This window comes from Tachyglossus aculeatus, chromosome 1, assembly GCF_015852505.1.
Source record: "Tachyglossus aculeatus isolate mTacAcu1 chromosome 1, mTacAcu1.pri, whole genome shotgun sequence".
NCBI lineage: Eukaryota > Metazoa > Chordata > Mammalia > Monotremata > Tachyglossidae > Tachyglossus > Tachyglossus aculeatus.
The window spans coordinates 7,406,331-7,425,367 of record NC_052066.1 but is presented as its reverse complement, the minus strand read 5'-3'; the positions used below and the strand labels follow the sequence as shown (position 1 = coordinate 7,425,367).

Sequence of the window (19,037 nt, the reverse complement as noted above, 5' to 3'; positions counted from 1 at the left end):
ATGATGGCATTTATTAAGCGCTTACTCTGTGCAAAGCACTGTTCTAAGCGCTGGGGAGGTTACAAGGTGACCAGGTTGTCCCACGGGGGGCTCACAGTCTTCATCCCCATTTGATAGATGAGGGAACTGAGGCCCAGAGAAGTGAAGCAACTTGCCCAAAGCCACCCAGCTAAGTGGCAGAGCTGGGATTTGAACCCATGACCTCTGACTACCAAGCCTGGGCTCTTTCCACTGAGCCACACTGCTTCCCCAATAATGATGGCATTTATTAAGCGCTTACTATGGGCAATGCACTGTTCTAAGCGCTGGGGAGGTTACAAGGTGACCAGGTTGTCCCACGGGGAGCTCACAGTCTTCATCCCCATTGTCCAGATAATAATAATAATGTTGGCATTTATTAGGCGCTTACTCTGTGCCAAGCACCGTTCTAAGCGCTGGGGAGGTTACAAGGTGATCAGGTTGTCCCACGGGGGGCTCACAGTCTTCATCCCCATTTGACAGATGAGGGAACTGAGGCCCAGAGAAGTGAAGCGACTCACCCAAAGCCACCCAGCTAAGTGGCAGAGCTGGGATTTGAACCCATGACCTCTGACTCCCAAGCCCGGGCTCTTTCCACTGAGCCACGCTGCTTCCCCAATAATGATGGCATTTATTAAGCGCTTACTATGTGCCAAGCACTGTTCTAAGCGCTGGGGCGGTTACAAGGTGACCAGGTTGTCCCACGGGGGACTCGCAGTCTTCATCCCCATTTTACAGATAATAATAATAATGTTGGCATTTATTAGGTGCTTACTATGTGTGAAGCACTGTTCTAAGCGCTGGGGAGGTTACAAGGTGATGAGGTTGTCCCTTGGGGGGCTCCCAGTCTTCATCCCCATTTGACAGATGAGGTCACTGAGGCCCAGAGAAGTGAAGCGACTCGCCCAAAGCCACCCAGCTAAGTGGCAGAGCTGGGATTTGAACCCATGACCTCTGACTCCAAAGCCCGGGCTCTTTGGAGTGCTCTGTGCAAAGCACTGTTCTAAGCGCTGGGGAGGTTACAAGGTGATGAGGTTGTCCCTTGGGGGGCTCCCAGTCTTCATCCCCATTTGACAGATGAGGGAACTGAGGCCCAGAGAAGTGAAGCGACTCGCTCAAAGCCAAGCTGACGAGTGGTGGAGCCGGGATTTGAACCCATGACCTCTGACTCCCAAGCCCGGGCTCTTCCCACTGAGCCCCGCTGACGGATGAGGCGGGGAGGGTGGGGCAGGGAGGGGGCAGCTTTTGGGGCGCCACCCCGCCTCGCTGACTAAACAGAGGGCAAGGCCGGGCCCGGGCCGCGTCGCCTGCTCCCACGGGGCTGGGCACCGCGTCCCTGAGTCAGCGCGGCCTCTCCCACCCCGAGAAGCAGCGTGACTCAGTGGCAACAGCCCGGGCCGGGGCGTCGGAGGTCCTGGGTTCCAATCCCGGCCCCGCCACTCGTCATCTGGGTGACTTCGGGCGAGTCGCTTCATTTCTCCGGGCCTCAGTGACCTCATCTGGAAAATGGGGATGAAGACTGCGAGCCCCACGTGGGACCACCTGAAGACCCCCTACCTCTCCCCATGCTCACAACAGTGCTTGGCACGTAGTAAGCGCTTTAAAAGTACAATCATTATTATTTTCTTTTCGACTGTGAGCCCACTGTTGGGTAGGGACCGTCTCTATATCATCATCATCATCAATCGTATTTATTGAGCGCTTACTGGGTGCAGAGCACTGGACTAAGCGCTTGGGAAGTACAAATTGGCAACATATAGAGACAGTCCCTACCCAACAGTGGGCTCACGGTCTAAAAGGGGGAGACAGACAACAAAACCAAACATACTAACAAAATAAAATAAATAGAATAGATAGGTACAAATAAAATAAATAAATAAATAAATAAATAGGGTAATATTTATTACTATATACTCTATATGTTGCCAACTTGGACTTCCCAAGCGCTTAGTACAGTGCCCCTCCTTCCTCTCCCCCTCATCCCCTTCTCCATCCCCCCGTCTTACCTCCTTCCCTTCCCCACAGCACCTGTATAGATGTATAGATGTTTGTACAGATTTATTACTCTATTTATTTTCCTTGTACATATCTATTCTATTTATTTTATTTTGTTAATATGATTGGTTTTGTTCTCTGTCTCCCCCTTCTAGCCTGTGAGCCCGCTGTTGGGTCGGGACCGTCTCTATATGTTGCCAACTTGGACTTCCCAAGCGCTTAGTACAGTGCTCCTCCTTCCTCTCCCCCTCGCCCCCCTCTCCATCCCCCCCGTCTTACCTCCTTCCCTTCCCCACAGCACCTGTATAGATGTTCGTACAGATTTATTACTCTATTTATTTTCCTTGTACATATCTATTCTATTTATTTTATTTTGTTAATATGTTTGGTTTTGTTCTCTGCCTCCCCCTTCTAGACTGTGAGCCCACTGTTGGGTCGGGACCATCTCTAGATGTTGCCGACTTGGACTTCCCAAGTGCTTAGTCCAGTGCTCTGCACACAGTAAGCGCTCAATAAATACGATTGACTGATTGATCGATTCCCCGGGCCTCAGTTCCCTCATCTGGAAAACGGGGATGAAGACTTGTGAGCCCCCCGTGGCACAACCTGATCACCTTGATCACCCCCCCCCCAGCGCTTAGAACAGTGCTTGGCACATAGAAAGCGCTTAACAAATACCTTCATTATCATTATTATTCTCTGTGTCAATCAATCAATCGTATTTATTGAGCACTTACTGTGTGCAGAGCACTGGACTAAGCTCTGTGTCCCAGTTCCCTCATCTCTTTTAGACTGTGAGCCCACTGTTGGGTAGGGACTGTCTCTATATGTTGCCAATTTGTACTTCCCAAGCGCTTAGTACAGTGCTCTGCACATAGTAAGCGCTCAATAAATACGATTGATGATGATCTGTAAAATGGGGATGAAGACTGTGAGCCCCACGGGGGACAACCCGATCACCTCGTATCACGAGAAGGAGCGTGGCTCAGTGGAAAGAGCCCGGGCTGGGGCGTCGGAGGTCGTGGGTTCTAATCCCAGCTCTGCCACTCGTCAGCCAGGGGACATTGGGCGAGCCGCTTCACTTCTCTGGGCCTCGGCTGAGAAGCAGCGTGGCTCAGTGGGAAGAGCCCGGGCTGTGGAGTGAGCAGGTCTGGGTTCAGATCCCGGCTCCGCCAACTGTCAGCTGGGTGACTTTGGGCCAGTCGCTTCACTTCCCTGGGCCTCAGTGACCTCATCTGGAAAATGGGGATGAAGACTGGGAGCCCCCAACCTGATAATAATAACAATGGCATTTATTAAGCGCTTGCTATGTGCAAAGCACCGTTCTAAGCGCTGGGGAGGTTACAAGGTGATCAGGTTGTCCCACGGGGGGCTCCCAGTCTTAACCCCCATTTTACAGATGTGGTCACTGAGGCCCAGAGAAGTGAAGTGACTTGCCCCAAGTCACCCAGCTGACAATTGGCGGAGCTGGGATTTGAACCCATGACCTCTGGCTCCAGAGCCCGGGCTCTTTCCACTGAGCCACGCCGATCACCTTGTAACCCCCCCAGTGCTTAGAACAGTGCTTGGCACATAATAAGCGCTTAACAAATGCCATCATTATTATTACTATTAAATGGGGATGAAGACTGTGAGCCCCACGTGGGACAACCCGATGACCTTGTATCCCCTCAGTGCTTAAAACAGTGCTTGGCACAAAGTAAGCGCTCAACAAATGCCATCGTTGGAGAAGCAGCGTGGCTCAGTGGAAAGAGCACGGGCTTGGGAGCCAGAGGTCATGGGTTTGAATCTCGGCTCTGCCACATTTCTGCTGTGTGATCCTGGGCAAGTCACTTAACTTCTCTGGGCCTCAGTTACCTCATCTATAAAATGGGGATTAAAACTGTGAGCCCCACATGGGACAACCTGATCACCCTGTATCCTCCCCAGCGCTTAGAACAGTGCTTTGCACATAGTAAGCGCTTAACAAATGCCAATTATTATTATATTATTATTACTATTAAACGGGAATGAAGACTGTGAGCCCCACACGGGACAACCCGATGACCTTGTATCCCCCCCAGCACTTAGAACAGCGCTTGGCACAGAGTAAGCGCTTAACAAATCCCATCGTTATTATTATTATTAAATGGGGATGAAGACTGTGAGCCCCACGCGGGACCACCCGATGACCTTGTATCTCCCCAGCGCTTAGAACAGCACTTGGCACATAGTAAGCGCTTAAAAAATGCCATCGTTATTATTATTATTAAACGGGGATGAAGACTGTGAGCCCCACGCGGGACAACCCCAATGACCTTGTATCCCCCCAGCGCTTAGCACAGTGCTTGGCACAGAGTAAACGCTTAACAAATGCCATCGTTATTATTATTATTATTAAACGGGGATGAAGACTGTGAGCCCCACGCAGGACCACCCGATGACCTCATATCCTCCCCAGTGCTTAGAACAGTGCTTGGCACAGAGTAAGCGCTTAACAAATGCCATCGTTATTAAACGGGGACGAAGACCGTGAGCCCCACGTGGGACCACCCAATGACCTTGTATCCCCCCAGCGCTTAGAACAGCGCTTGGCACAGAGTAAGCGCTTAACAAATGCCATCGTTATTATTACTATTAAACGGGGATGAAGACCGTGAGCCCCAAGGGGCACCACCCGAAGACCTCGTATCCTTCCAGCGCTTAGAACAGCGCTTGGCACATAGTAAGCGCTTAACAAATGCCATCGTTATTAAACGGGGACAAAGACCGTGAGCCCCATGTGGGACCACCCAATGACCTTGTATCCCCCCCCAGTGCTTAGAACAGCGCTTGGCACAGAGTAAGCGCTTAGCAAATGTCATCGTTATTAAACGGGGACGAAGACCGTGAGCCCCACGCAGGACCACCCAATGACCTTGTATCCTCCCCAGCGCTTAGAACAGCGCTTGGCACAGAGTAAGCGCTTAGCAAATGTCATCGTTATTAAACGGGGACGAAGACCGTGAGCCCCACGCAGGACCACCCAATGACCTTGTATCCTCCCCAGCGCTTAGAACAGCGCTTGGCACAGAGTAAGCGCTTAGCAAATGTCATCGTTATTAAACGGGGATGAAGACCGTGAGTCCCACGTGGCACCACCCGAAGACCTCGTATCCTTCCAGCGCTTAGAACAGCGCTTGGCACATAGTAAGCGCTTAACAAATGCCATCGTTATTAAACGGGGACAAAGACCGTGAGCCCCACGTGGGACCACCCAATGACCTTGTATCCTCCCCAGCGCTTAGAACAGTGCTTGGCACAGAGTAAGCGCTTAACAAATGCCATCGTTATTAAACGGGGACGAAGACCGTGAGCCCCACGCGGGACCACCTGATGACCTCGCATCCCCCCAGCGCTTGGCACAGAGTAAGCGCTTAACGAATGCCGTCGTCATTATTAAACGGGGATGAAGACCGTGAGCCCCACGTGGGACCACCCAATGACCTTGTATCCCCCCCAGCGCTTAGAACAGCGCTTGGCACATAGTAAGCGCTTAACTAATGTCACCGTTATTAAACGGGGACGAAGACCGTGAGCCCCACGCGGGACCACCCTTTGACCCTGTACCCCCCCCCCAGCGCTTAGCACTTAGTGAGCGCTCAACAAACGCCGTCATCCCACGCCCCAACCTCCACCCCCACCGGAGGCGAGAAAGAAGGCACAGACGGAGGGGAGGCAACCTGACTTTTAATGCCACGGGCGTCGGGGCGCTCGGCGGGCCCCAGCAAAGCAGCGCGAGAGCAGCCGGGCCATGCAGGGCGAGGAGGGGGCGCGAAGGCGGGGAGCCGTCCCTGCCCCCTCGCACCCGGGACCGCCCCCCGGACCCCCGGCCGTCCCCGAGACGGCCCGCGAAGCGGCGGAGGCGGGCGGGCGGGCGGGCGGGGGACGGGGCCGGGGCCGGTCCGTCGGGAGCGCGTCTACTCCTCGCCCTCGTCCTCGTCCTCGTACGAGTCGATCCCCACCTCCTCGTAATCCTTCTCCAGGGCCGCCATGTCCTCCCGCGCCTCGGAGAACTCGCCCTCCTCCATGCCCTCCCCGACGTACCAGTGGACGAAGGCCCGCTTGGCGTACATGAGGTCGAACTTGTGGTCCAGGCGGGCCCAGGCCTCGGCGATGGCGGTGGTGTTGCTCAGCATGCAGACGGCCCGCTGGACCTTGGCCAGGTCGCCGCCGGGCACCACGGTGGGCGGCTGGTAGTTGATGCCCACCTTGAAGCCCGTGGGGCACCAGTCGACGAACTGGATGCTGCGCTTGGTCTTGATGGCGGCGATGGCGGCGTTGACGTCCTTGGGCACCACGTCGCCGCGGTAGAGCAGGCAGCAGGCCATGTACTTGCCGTGGCGGGGGTCGCACTTGACCATCTGGTTGGCCGGCTCGAAGCAGGCGTTGGTGATCTCGGCCACCGACAGCTGCTCGTGGTAGGCCTTCTCGGCCGAGACGACCGGGGCGTAGGTGGCCAGCGGGAAGTGGATGCGCGGGTAGGGCACCAGGTTGGTCTGGAACTCGGTCAGGTCCACGTTGAGGGCCCCGTCGAAGCGCAGCGAGGCCGTGATGGACGACACGATCTGGCTGATGAGCCGGTTGAGGTTGGTGTAGGTGGGCCGCTCGATGTCCAGGTTGCGGCGGCAGATGTCGTAGATGGCCTCGTTGTCCACCATGAAGGCGCAGTCCGAGTGCTCCAGGGTGGTGTGCGTCGTCAGGATGGAGTTGTACGGCTCCACCACCGCCGTGGACACCTGCGGCGCCGGGTAGATGGAGAACTCCAGCTTGGACTTCTTGCCGTAGTCCACGGACAGACGCTCCATCAGCAGGGAGGTGAAGCCCGAGCCCGTGCCGCCCCCGAAGCTGTGGAACACCAGGAAGCCCTGCAGGCCCGTGCACTGGTCCGACTGCAAGGCAACGCGAGCGCCCGCGTCAGGGCCCGCACCTCTCGGCCGGGGGGGGGGGGGGGGTTTGGTCATCTATTAAGCGCTTACTATGGGCCCGGACGTCTCGTTCGTGTTTTTTTAAACTTTTTTTGGATGGCATCTACTAAGGACTTACTATGTGCCAGGCGCTCAGGGCCCGGACGTCTCGTTCGTGGGTTTTTTTTTTTTTTTTTGGTCATCTATTAAGCGCTTACTATGGGCCCGGACGTCTCGTTCGTGGGTTTTTTTGGTTTTTTTTTTTTTGGTCATCTATTAAGCGCTTACTATGGGCCCGGACGTCTCGTTCGTGTTTTTTTTAATTTTTTTTGGATGGCATCTACTAAGGACTTACTATGTGCCAGGCGCTCAGGGCCCGGACGTCTCGTTCGTGGGGTTTGGTTTTTTTTTTTTTGGTCATCCATTAAGCGCTTACTATGGGCCCGGACGTCTCGTTGGTAGTTTTTTTTGGATGGCATCTACTAAGCACTTACTATGCGCCAAGCGCTCAGGGCCCGGATGTCTCGTTCGTGGGGATTTCTTTTTTTTTTTTTTTGGTCATCTACTAAGCGCTTACTATGGGCCCGGACGTCTCATTCGTGGTTTTTTTTTATTTTTTTTGGATGGCATCTATTAAGTGCTTACTATGTGCCAAGCGCTCAGGGCCCGGACGTCTCGTTCGTGGGGTTTTTTTTGGTCATCTATTAAGCGCTTACTATGGGCCCAGACGTCTCGTTCATTTTTTTTTAAATTTTTTTTGGATGGCATCTACTAAGCGCTTACTATGTGCCAAGCGCTCAGGGCCCGGACGTCTCGTTCGTGGGTTTTTTTTTTCTTTGGTCATCTATTAAGCGCTTACTATGGGCCCGGACGTCTAGTTCGTGGTTTTTTTTTTAATTTTTTTTGGATGACATCTACTAAGCGCTTACTATGTGCCAAGCACTCAGGGCCCGGACGTCTCGTTCGTGGGTTTTTTTTTGGTCATTTATTAAGCGCTTACTATGGGCCCGGACGTCTCGTTCGTAGTTTTTTTTGGATGGCATCTACTAAGCACTTACTATGTGCCAAGCGCTCAGGGCCCGGACGTCTCGTTCGTGGGTTTTTTTTTTGTTTTTTTTTGGTCATCTATTAAGCGCTTACTATGGGCCCGGACGTCTCGTTCGTGTTTTTTTTTTTTTTTTTTTGGATGGCATCTACCAAGCGCTTACTATGCGCCCAGCGCTCAGGGCCTGGACGTCTCGTTCGTGGGTTTTTTGGGGGTTTTTTTGGATCATCATCATCATCATCAATCGTATTTATTGAGCGCTTACTGTGTGCAGAGCACTGGACTAAGCGCTTGGGAAGTCCAAATTGGCAACATATAGAGACAGTCCCCTACCCAACAGTGGGCTCACAGTCTAAAAGGGGGAGACGGAGAACAAAACCAGACATACTAACAAAATAAAATAAATAGGATAGCTATGTACAAGTAAAATAAATAGAGTAATAAGTATGTGCAAACATCTATCAAGCGCTTACTATGTACCAAGCGCTGGAGCGATTACAAGATGATCAGGTTGTCCCACGGGGGTGGGGGGGGGCTCACAGTCTTGGGGGCTACAAGGTGATCGAGTTGTCCCCCGTGGGGCCCCCAGTCTTCACCCCCATTTTCCAGATGAGGGAACTGAGGCCCAGAGAAGTGAGGTGACTTGCCCAAAGTCACCCAGCTAACTGGCCGGAGCCGGGATTTGAACCCGTGACCTCTGACTCCAAAGCCCGGGCTCGTCCCCACTGAGCCAAGCTGCTCCTCTGGCTCTCAGCATCGTCAGTCGTATTTATTGAGCGCTTACGGTGTGCAGAGCACTGGACTAAGCGCTCGGTTCTCGTGGTTAGGCCGTGAGCCCCCACAGCGGGACAACCCGATCACCTTGTATCCCCCATCCCCAGTGCTTAGAACAGGGCTTGGCACCTAGTATTTATTAATTAATAGTAATATTATATATCTATTACTCTATTTATTTATTTTTTAGACTGTGAGCCCACTGTTGGGTAGGGACTGTCTCTCTATGTTGCCAATTTGTACTTCCCAAGCGCTTAGTCCAGTGCTCTGCACACAGTAAGCGCTCAATAAATACGACTGATGATTGATGATTTATTTTACTTGTACATATCTATTCTACTCATTTTATTTTGTTGGTACGTTTGGTTTTGTTCTCTGTCTCCCCCCTTTTAATCAATCAATCAATCGTATTTATTGAGCGCTTACTGTGTGCAGAGCACTGGACAAAGTGCTTGGGAAGTACAAGTTGGCAACTGAGAAGCAGTGTGGCTCAGTGGAAAGGGCACGGGCTTTGGAGTCAGAGGTCATGGGTTCAAATCCCGGCTCCACCGCATGTCTGCTGTGTGACCTTGGGCAAGTCACTTAACTTCTCGGAGCCTCAGTTACCTCATCTGTAAAATGGGGATGATGACTGTGAGCCCCACGCGGGACAACCTGATCACCTTGTATCCCCCCCAGCGCTTAGAACAGTGCTTTGCACATAGTAAGCGCTTAACAAATGCCATCCAAAAAAAAAAAAAATAATCATCATCATCAATTGCATTTATTGAGCGCTTACTGTGCGCAGGGCACTATACTAAGCGCTTGGGAAGGACAAGTTGGCAACATCTAGAGACGGTCCCTACCCAACAGTGGGCTCACAGGCTAGAAGGGGGAGACAGAGAACAAAACCAAACATACTAACAAAATAAAATAAATAGAATAGATATGTTCAAGTAAAATAGAGTGATAAATATGTACAAACATATAGACATATAGACTGTGAGCCCGCTGTTGGGTAGGGACTGTCTCTAGATGTTGCCAACTTGGACTTCCCAAGCGCTTAGTCCAGTGCTCTGCACACAGTAAGAGCTCAATCAATATGATTGATTGATTGACTGATTGATTTTAGACTGTGAGCCCACTGTTGGGTACGGACAGTCTCTAGATGTTGCCAACTTCCCAAGCGCTTAGTCCAGTGCTCTGCACACAGTAGGCGCTCAATAAATACGATTGATTGATAGTAAGCGCTTAACAAACGCCATCACATTATTATTATTATTAAGATGGCATTTATTATTCATTCATTCATTCATTCAATCTATGTATATATGGTTGTACATATTTATTACTCTATTTATTTATTTATTTTACTTGTACATTTCTATCCTATTTATTTTATTTTGTTGGTATGTTTGGTTCTGTTCTCTGTCTCCCCCTTTTAGACTGTGAGCCCACTGTTGGGTAGGGACTGTCTCTATGTGTTGCCAATTTGTACTTCCCAAGCGCTTAGTACAGTGCTCTGCACATAGTAAGCGCTCAATAAATACGATTGATTGATTGATTGATTCAATCGTATTTATGGAGCGCTTCCTGTGTGCAGAGCACTGGACTAAGCGCTTGGGAAGTCCAAGAGAGCCAGTCCCTACCCAACAGCGGGCTTACAGTCTAGAAGGGGGAGACGGACGACACAACATATGAACAAAATAAAATGAATAGAAGAAATATGTACAAATAAAATAGAGTAATAATAATCATAAATATGGCACTTATGAAGCGCTTTCTATGTGCCAAGCACCGTTCTAAGCGCTGGGGAAGTCGCAAGGGGATCGGGCTGTCAATCAATCAATCAATTGTATTTATTGAGCGCTTACTGTGTGCAGAGCACTGTACTAAGCGCTTGGGAAGTACAAGTTGGCAACATATAGAGACAGTCCCTACCCGACAGCGGGCTCACAGGCTAAAAAGGGGAGACAGAGAACAAAACCAAACATACTAACAAAATAAAATAAATAGAATAGATATGTACAAGTAAGATAAATAAATAGAGTAATAAATATGTACAAACATATATACATATATACAGGTGCTGTGGGGAAGGGAAGGAGGCTCACGGGAGGCTCACAGTCTTCATCCCCGTTTTACAGATGAGGGAACTGAGGCCCAGAGAAGTGACTTGCCCACAGTCCCACAGCTGACGACTGGCGGAGCCGGGATTTGAACCCCTGACCTCCGACTCCAAAGCCCAGGCTCTTTCCACTGAGCCGCCCTGCTAGTGCTTACTATGTGCCAAGCACTGTTCTAAGCGCTGGGGAGATACAAGGTGATCGGGCTGTCCCACGCGGGGCTCACGATCTTCATCCCCATTTTGCAGATGAGGGAACTGAGGTTCAGAGAAGTTAAGTGACTTGCCCGAGGTCACACAGCAGACACGTGGCGGAGCCGGGATTTGAACCCATGACCTCCGGCTCCAAAGCCCGGGCTCTTTCCACTGAGCCACGCTGCTCGGCTCAGTGGGATTTGTTGAGCGCTTACGGTGCTCTGCACACAGTCGATGCTCAATAAATACAACTGGATGAATGAATGAAAGCGGCGGAGGCAGGATTAGAACCCAGGTCCTTCTGGCTTCTGGGCCCATGCTCTATCCACTGGAGAAGCGGTGTGGCTCAGTGGAGGGAACCCGGGCTTTGGAGTCAGAGGTCACGGGTTCGAATCCCGGCTCCGCCAGTCATCAGCTGTGTGACCTTGGGCAAGTCACTTTTCTTCTCTGAGCCTCAGTGACCTCATCTGTAAAATGGGATGAAGACTGTGAGCCCCATGTGGGACAACCTGATCGCCTTGTAACCTCCCCAGCTCTTAGAACAGGGCTTTGCACGTAGTAAACGCTCAGAGAAGCAGTGCAGCTCAGTGGAAAGAGCCCGGGCTTTGGAGTCAGAGGTCATGGGTTCGAATCCCAGCTCCGCCACATGTCTGCTGTGTGACCTTGGGCAAGTCCCTTAACTTCTCTGAGCCTCAGTTCCCTCATTTGTAAAATGGGAATTAAGACTGTGAGCCCCCCGGGGGACAACCTGATCACCTTGTATCCCCCCCAGTGCTTAGAACTTTGCTTCGCACATAGTAAGCGCTTAGCAAATGCCATCATTATTATTATTCTCGGAGCCTCAGTGACCTCTTCTGTAAAATGGGGATGAAGACTGTGAGCCCCACGTGGGACAACCTGATCGCCTTGTATCCCCCCCCAGCGCTTAGAACAGCGCTTCGCACATAGTAAGCGCTTAACAAATGCCATCATTATTATTATTATGGTGTGCAGAGCACTCTTCTCAGGGCTTAGGAGGGGACGACAGAACGATAAGCGGACACGGTCCCTGCCCTCGACGGGCTTACGGTCTAGGGGAGAAGCAGCGTGGCTCAGTGGACAGAGAACGGGCTTTGGAGTCAGAGGTCGTGGGTTCAAATCCCGACTCCGCCAACCGTCAGCTGGGTGACTTTGGGCGAGTCACTTCACTTCTCTGGGCCTCAGTTACCTCCTCTGTAAAATGGGGATTAAAACTGTGAGCCCCCCTTGGGACAACCTGATCGCCTTGTAACCTCCCCAGCACTTAGAACAGTGCTTTGCACATAGGAAGCACTTACCAAATGCTATTATTATTATTATTATTATTATTATTATTATTATCTGTTGAGCCCTCACTGGCTGTAATATTGCCTTCTGTTAACCCCCGGCGGCCTGCCCTAAGCCTTCCTTTCCTCTTCTCATACTACTCCTGATACTAATCATAATGATGGTTTTTGTGAAGCGCTTACTATGTGCCAAACACTGTTCTAAGCGCCAGGGAGGTTACAAGGTGATCAGGTTGTCCCACGGGGGGGCTCACAGTCTCCATCCCCACTTTACAGATGAGGGAACTGAGGCCCACAGAAGAACAATAATAATAATGGTATTTGTGAAGCGCTTTGGCTCAGTGGAAAAGAGCCCGGGCTTTGGAGTCAGAGGTCGTGGGTTCAAATCCCGGCTCTGCCAATTGTCAGCTGGGTGGCTTTGGGCAAGTCACTTCACTTCTCTGGGCCTCAGTAACCTCATCTGGAAAATGGGGATTAAGACTGTGAGCCCCACGTAGGACAATTTAATCACCTTGTATCCCCCCCAGTGCTTGGAACAGTGCTTTGCACATAGTAAGCGCTTAATAAATGCCATTATTATTATTATTATTATTACTATGTGCCAAGCACTGTTCTAAGCACTGGGGGAGATGCAAGGTGATCAGGTTGTCCCACGTGGGGCTCACAGTCTTAATCCCCATTTTCCAGATAGGTAACAGAGACACAGATAATAATAATAATAATAATAATAATAATAATAATAGTATTTGTGAAGTGCTTACTACGTGCCAAGCACTGTTCTAAGCGCTGGGGGAGATACAAGGTGATCAGGTTGTCCCACGTGGGGCTCACAGTCTTAGTCCCCATTTTACAGATAGGTAACAGAGACACAGAGAATAATAATAATAATAATAATAATAATATTTAGGAAGTGCTTACTACATGCCGAGCACTGTTCTAAGCACTGGGGGAGATACAAGGTGATCAGGTTGTCCCACGGGGGGCTCCCAGTCTTCGTCCCCATTTTCCAGATATGTAACAGACACAGAGAATACTACTACTACTACTACTACTAATAATAATAATAGTATTTGTGAAGTGCTTACTATGTGCCAAGCACTGTTCTAAGCACTGGGGGAGATTCAAGGTCATCAGGTTGTCCCACATGGGGCTCACAGTCTTAATCCCCATTTTCCAAATAGGTAACAGAGACACAGAGAATAATAATAATAATGATAATAATAATAATAATAATAATAATATTTGTGAAGTGCTTACTATGTGCCAAGCACTGTTCTAAGCGCCAGGGTAAACACAAGGTCATCAGATTGTCCCATGAGGGGCTCACAGTCTCAATCCCCATTTTCCAGATGAGGCACCTGAGGCCCAGAGAAAAATAATAATAATAATAATAATAATAATGGCATTTGTGAAGCGCTTACTAAGTGCCAAGCACTGTTCTAAGCGCCGGGGGAGATACAGGGTCATCGGGTTGTCCCACGTGGGGCTCCCGGGCTTCATCCCCATTTGACACACGAGGTCACTGAGGCCCAGAGAAGCGAAGTGACTTGCCCAAGGTCACACAGCCGGCAAGCGGCGGAGTCGGGATTCGAACCCACGGCCTCGGGGACTCCCAAGCCCCGACTTGTACTTCCCAAGCGGTTAGTCCAGTGCTCTGCACACAGTAAGCGCTCAATAAACAGTTTAGTACTTAGTACCAAGCGCTTAGTATTCATTCATTCATTCAATCGTATTTATTGAGCGCCTACTGTGTGCAGAGCACTAATAATAATAATAATGATGGCATTTATTAAGCGCTTACTATGTGCAGAGCACTGTTCTAAGCGCTGCGGGGGATACAAGGTGAGTGGGTTTAGTACTTAGTACCAAGCGCTTAGTATTCATTCATTCATTCATTCAATCGTATTTATTGAGCGCCTACTGTGTGCAGAGCACTAATAATTATAATAATGATGGCATTTATTAAGCACTTACTATGTGCAGAGCACTGTTCTAAGCGCTGGGGAGGTTACAAGGCCATCAGGCTGTCCCACAGGGGGCTCACAGGCTTCATCCCCATTTTCCAGATGAGGTCACTGAGGCCCAGAGAAGTGAAGTGACTTGCCCAAAGTCACCCACCTGACAGTTGGTGGAGCCGGGATTTGAACCCGTGACCTCGGACTCCAAAGCCCGGGCTCTTTTCCACTGAGCCACGCTGCTTCTCTGCTGTATTAAGCACTGTACTAAGCGCTTGGGAAGTCCAAGTTGGCAACATAGAGAGACGGTCCCTACCCAACAGCGGGCTCACAGGCTAGAAGGGGGAGACGGACGACAGAACAAAACAGATTAACAAAATAAAATAAGTAGAATAAATATGTACAAATAAAATAAATAGAGTAATAAATCTGTACAAACACATATACATATATACAGGTGCTGTGGGGAGGGGAAGGAGGCAAGACGGGAGGGATGGAGAGGGGGAGAAGGGGGCTCAGTCTAGTCCAGTGCTCTGCACACCATCATCATCAATCGTATTTATTGAGCGCTTACTATGTGCAGAGCACTGGACTAAGCGCTTGGGAAGTCCAAATTGGCAACATATAGAGACAGTCCCTACCCAACAGTGGGCTCACAGTAAGCGCTCAATAAATACGATCGAATGAACGAATCGGGTTGTCCCCCGTGGGGCTCACAATCTTCATCCCCATTTTCCAGATGAGGGAACTGAGGCCCAGAGAAGTGAAGTGACTCCCCCAAGGTCACCCAGCTGACAAGTGGCGGAGCCGGGATTTGAACCCGTGACCTCTGACTCCAAAGCCCGGGCTCTTTCCACCGAGCCACGCTGCTTCTCTTATAATAATGATGGCATGGATTAAGGCGCTTACTCTGTGCCAAGCGCTGTTCTAAGCGCTGGGGAGGCTACAAGATGATCAGGTTGCCCCACGTGGGGTAGTGGTTGCTGACAAACCAGCCAGAGTCAGAGGTGGTGGGTTCTAATCCTGGCTCCGCCACTTGTCAGCTGTGTGACCTTGGGCAAGTCACTTCACTTCTCTGGGCCTCAGTGACCTCATCTGGAAAATGGGGATGAAGCCTGTGAGCCCCCTGTGGGACAACCTGATGGCCTTGTAACCTCCCCAGCGCTTAGAACAGTGCTCTGCGCATAGTAAGCGCTTAATAAATGCCATCCACTATTGGGTAGGGACCATCTCTATATGTTGCCAACTTGTCCTTCCCAAGCGCTTAGTACAGTGCTCTGCACACAGTAAGCGCTCAATAAATACGATTGATTGATGTGGGGCAGGGATGGGTCCAACCGGATTAACTTGTGTCCACCTTATAATTATCTAATATTTACACTTCTCTGGGCCTCAGTGACCTCATCTGTAAAATGGGGATGAAGACTGGGAGCCCCCAACCTGATAGTAATAATAATAATAATGGCATTTATTAAGCACTTACTACGTGCAAAGCACTGTTCTAAGCGCCAGGGAGGTTACAAGGTGATGAGGTTGTCCCTCGGGGGGCTCCCAGTCTTCATCCCCATTTTACAGATGAGGGAACTGAGGCCCAGAGAAGTGAAGTGACTTGCCCAAAGTCACCCAGCTGACAGGTGGTGGAGCCGGGACTCGAACCCATGACCTCTGACTCCAAAGCCCGGGCTCTTTCCACTGAGCCACGCTGCTTCACTGGGATAGATAGAAGGGAATTGGGTTGGGCACGGTCTCTGTCCCCCGTGGGGCTCACAGTCTTCATCCCCATTTTCCAGATGAAGGAACCGAGGCACGGAAAAGTAGAGTGACTTGCCCAAGGTCACCCAGCAGACAAGTGGCAGAGCCGGGATTAGGACCTGGGCTCTATCCAGTCAGTCAATGCTATTTATTAATAATAATAAAATCATGACAGCATTTATTAAGTGCTTACTATGTGCAAAGCACTGTTCTAAGCGCTGGGGAGGTTACAAGGTGATCAGGTTGTCCCACATGAGGCTCAACAGTCTTCATCCCCATTTCACAGATGAGGTAACTGAGGCACAGAGAAGTGAAGTGACTTGCCCAAGGTCACACAGCAGACGTGGTGGAGCTGGGATTCGAACCCATGACCTCGGACTCCAAAGCCCGGGCTCTTTTCCACTGAGCCACGCTGCTTCTCATTGAGCCCTTACTGTGCACAAAGCACTGTACTAAGCGCTTGGGAGAGCACAATAACTATACCTAGGCCACGCCTTGTCGGCTCCCTCCATCAGAGAAGCAGCGTGGCTCAGTGGAAAGAGCCCGGGCTTGGGAGTCAGAGGTCATGGGTTCGAATCCCGGCTCCGCCACTTGTCAGCTGTGTGACTTTGGGCAAGTCACTTCACTTCTCTGGGCCTCAGTTCCCTCATCTGGAAAATGGGGGTGAAGACTGTGAGCCCCCCGTGGGACAACCTGATCACCTTGTCACCTCCCCAGCGCTTCGAACAGTGCTTGGCACATAGTAAGCGCCTAACAAATGCCATCATTATTATTCTTATCATGTGGCGGACCCGGGATTAGAACCCACGACCTCTGACTCCCAAACCCGGGCTCTTTCCACTGAGCCACGCTGCTTCTCAGTATTAGAGAAGCAGCGTGGCTCAGTGGAAAGAGCCCGGGCTTCGGAGTCAGAGGTCGTGGGTTCGAATCCCAACCCCGCCACATTCATTCATTCATTCAATCGTATTTATTGAGCGCTTACTGTGTGCAGAGCACTGTACTAAGCGCTTGGGAAGTCCAAGTTGGCAACATCTAGAGACGGTCCCTACCCAACAGCGGGCTCACAGTCGAGAAGGTCTCCTGTGTGACCTTGGACAAGTCACTTCTCTGAGCCTCAGTTCCCTCATCTGTAAAATGGGGATGAAGACCGGGAGCCCCCCGTGGGCCAGCTTGATCACCTTGTATCCCCCCCAGCGCTTAGAACAGTGCTCTGCACAAAGTAAGCGCTAACAATTGCCATTATCATTATTATCATCATCATCAATCGTATTTATTGAGCGCTTACTGCGTGCAGAGCACTGTACTAAGCGCTTGGGAAGTCCAAGTTGGCAACATCTAGAGACGGTCCCTACCCAACAGTGGGCTCACAGTCTAAACGAGTGGGCTCACAGTCTAAAAGTCTAGAAGTCTAAATTATTATTACTATAGTGCTTTGCACATAGTAAGCGCTTAATAAATCAATCATATTTATTGAGCGCTTACTATGTGCAGAGCACTGTACTAAGCGCTCGGGAAGTACAAGTTGGCAACATATACAGTCCCTACCCAACATTGGGCTCACAGTCTAAAATAAATGCCATTATATAATAATGTTGGCATTAGTTAAGCGCTTACTATGTGCAAAGCACTGTTCTAAGCGCTGGGGGGGGGGATACAAAGTGATCAGGTTGTCCCATGTGGGGCTCACAGTCTGAATCCCCATTTTCCAGATGAGGCAACTGAGGCTCAGAGAGGTTAAGTGACTTGCCCAAGGTCACACAGCAGACACGTGGCGGAGCCGGGATTCGAACCCAGGACCTCCAACTCCAAAGCCCGGGCTCTTTCCACTGAGCCACGCTGCTTCTCTCTATATTATATATATATATTGCTGAGTGCTTACCCTGTGCAGAGCACTGGTCTAAGCGCTTGGGAGAGGAAAACGCAACAATAAAAGGACGCATTCGCCGCCTGCGACCAGCCAGCAGCCTAGGGGATCAGCTCTCGATCCATCAGTGCTACTTCTTGAGCGCTCCCTGTGCGCGGAGCGCTGTAGTAAGCGCCCGGGAGAGGACAGTACTCTATGCAGAGCACTGGTCTAAGTGCTTGGGAGAGGAAAATGCAACAATAAAAGGACGCATTCGCCGCCCACGACCAGCCAGCGGCCTAGGGGATCAGCTCTCAATCCATCAGTGCTATTTCTTGAGCGCTCCCTGTGCTGTACTAAGCGCCCGGGAGAGGACAGTACCCTATGCAGAGCGCTGGTCTAAGCGCTTGGGAGAGGAAAATGCAACAATAAAAGGAAGCATTCCCGGCCCGCGACCAGCCAGCAGCCTAGGGGAGCAGCTCTCGATCCATCAGTGCTATTTCTTGAGCGCTCCCTGTGCTGTACTAAGCGCCCGGGAGAGGACAGTACCCTATGCAGAGCACTGGTCTAAGCGCTTGGGAGAGGAAAACGCAACAATAAAAGGACGCATTCGCCGCCCACGACCAGCCAGCAGCCTAGGGGATCAGCTCTCAATCCATCAGTGCTATTTCTTGAGCGCTCCCTGTGCGCGGAGCGCTGTACTAAGCGCCTGGGAGAGGACAGTACCCTATGCAGAGCTTGGGAGAGGAAAACGCAACAATAAAAGGACGCATTCCCCGTCCACGACCAGCCAGCAGCCTAGGGGATCAGCTCTCAATCCATCAGTGCTTTTTCTTGAGCGCTCCCTGTGCTGTACTGAGCGCCAGGGAGAAGACAGTACCCTATGCAGAGTGCTGGTCTAAGCGCTTGGGAGAGGAAAACGCAACAATAAAAGGACGCATTCCCCGTCCGCGACCAGCCAGCAGCCTAGGGGATCAGCTCTCAATCCATCAGTGCTACTTCTTGAGCGCTCCCTGTGCGCGGAGCGCTGTACTAAGCGCCCGGGAGAGGACAGTACCCTATGCAGAGCACTGGTCTAAGCGCTTGGGAGAGGAAAACGCAACAATAAAAGGACGCATTCGCCGCCC

General features: G+C 50.9%; 1 protein-coding gene across 1 annotated transcript in view; it reads right to left on the bottom strand.

Moving 5' to 3' along the window:
- Positions 1–5,887: 5,887 nt before the first annotated feature.
- LOC119930315 (tubulin alpha-4A chain) overlaps positions 5,888–19,037 on the bottom strand; it is a 38,036-nt gene continuing 24,886 nt past the window's right edge. Inside the window, exon 4 of the mRNA XM_038748667.1 lies at positions 5,888–6,923. Coding sequence (XP_038604595.1) covers positions 5,952–6,923 — 972 coding nt within the window. The 3' untranslated portion in view covers positions 5,888–5,951. The remainder of the gene's footprint in view (positions 6,924–19,037) is intronic.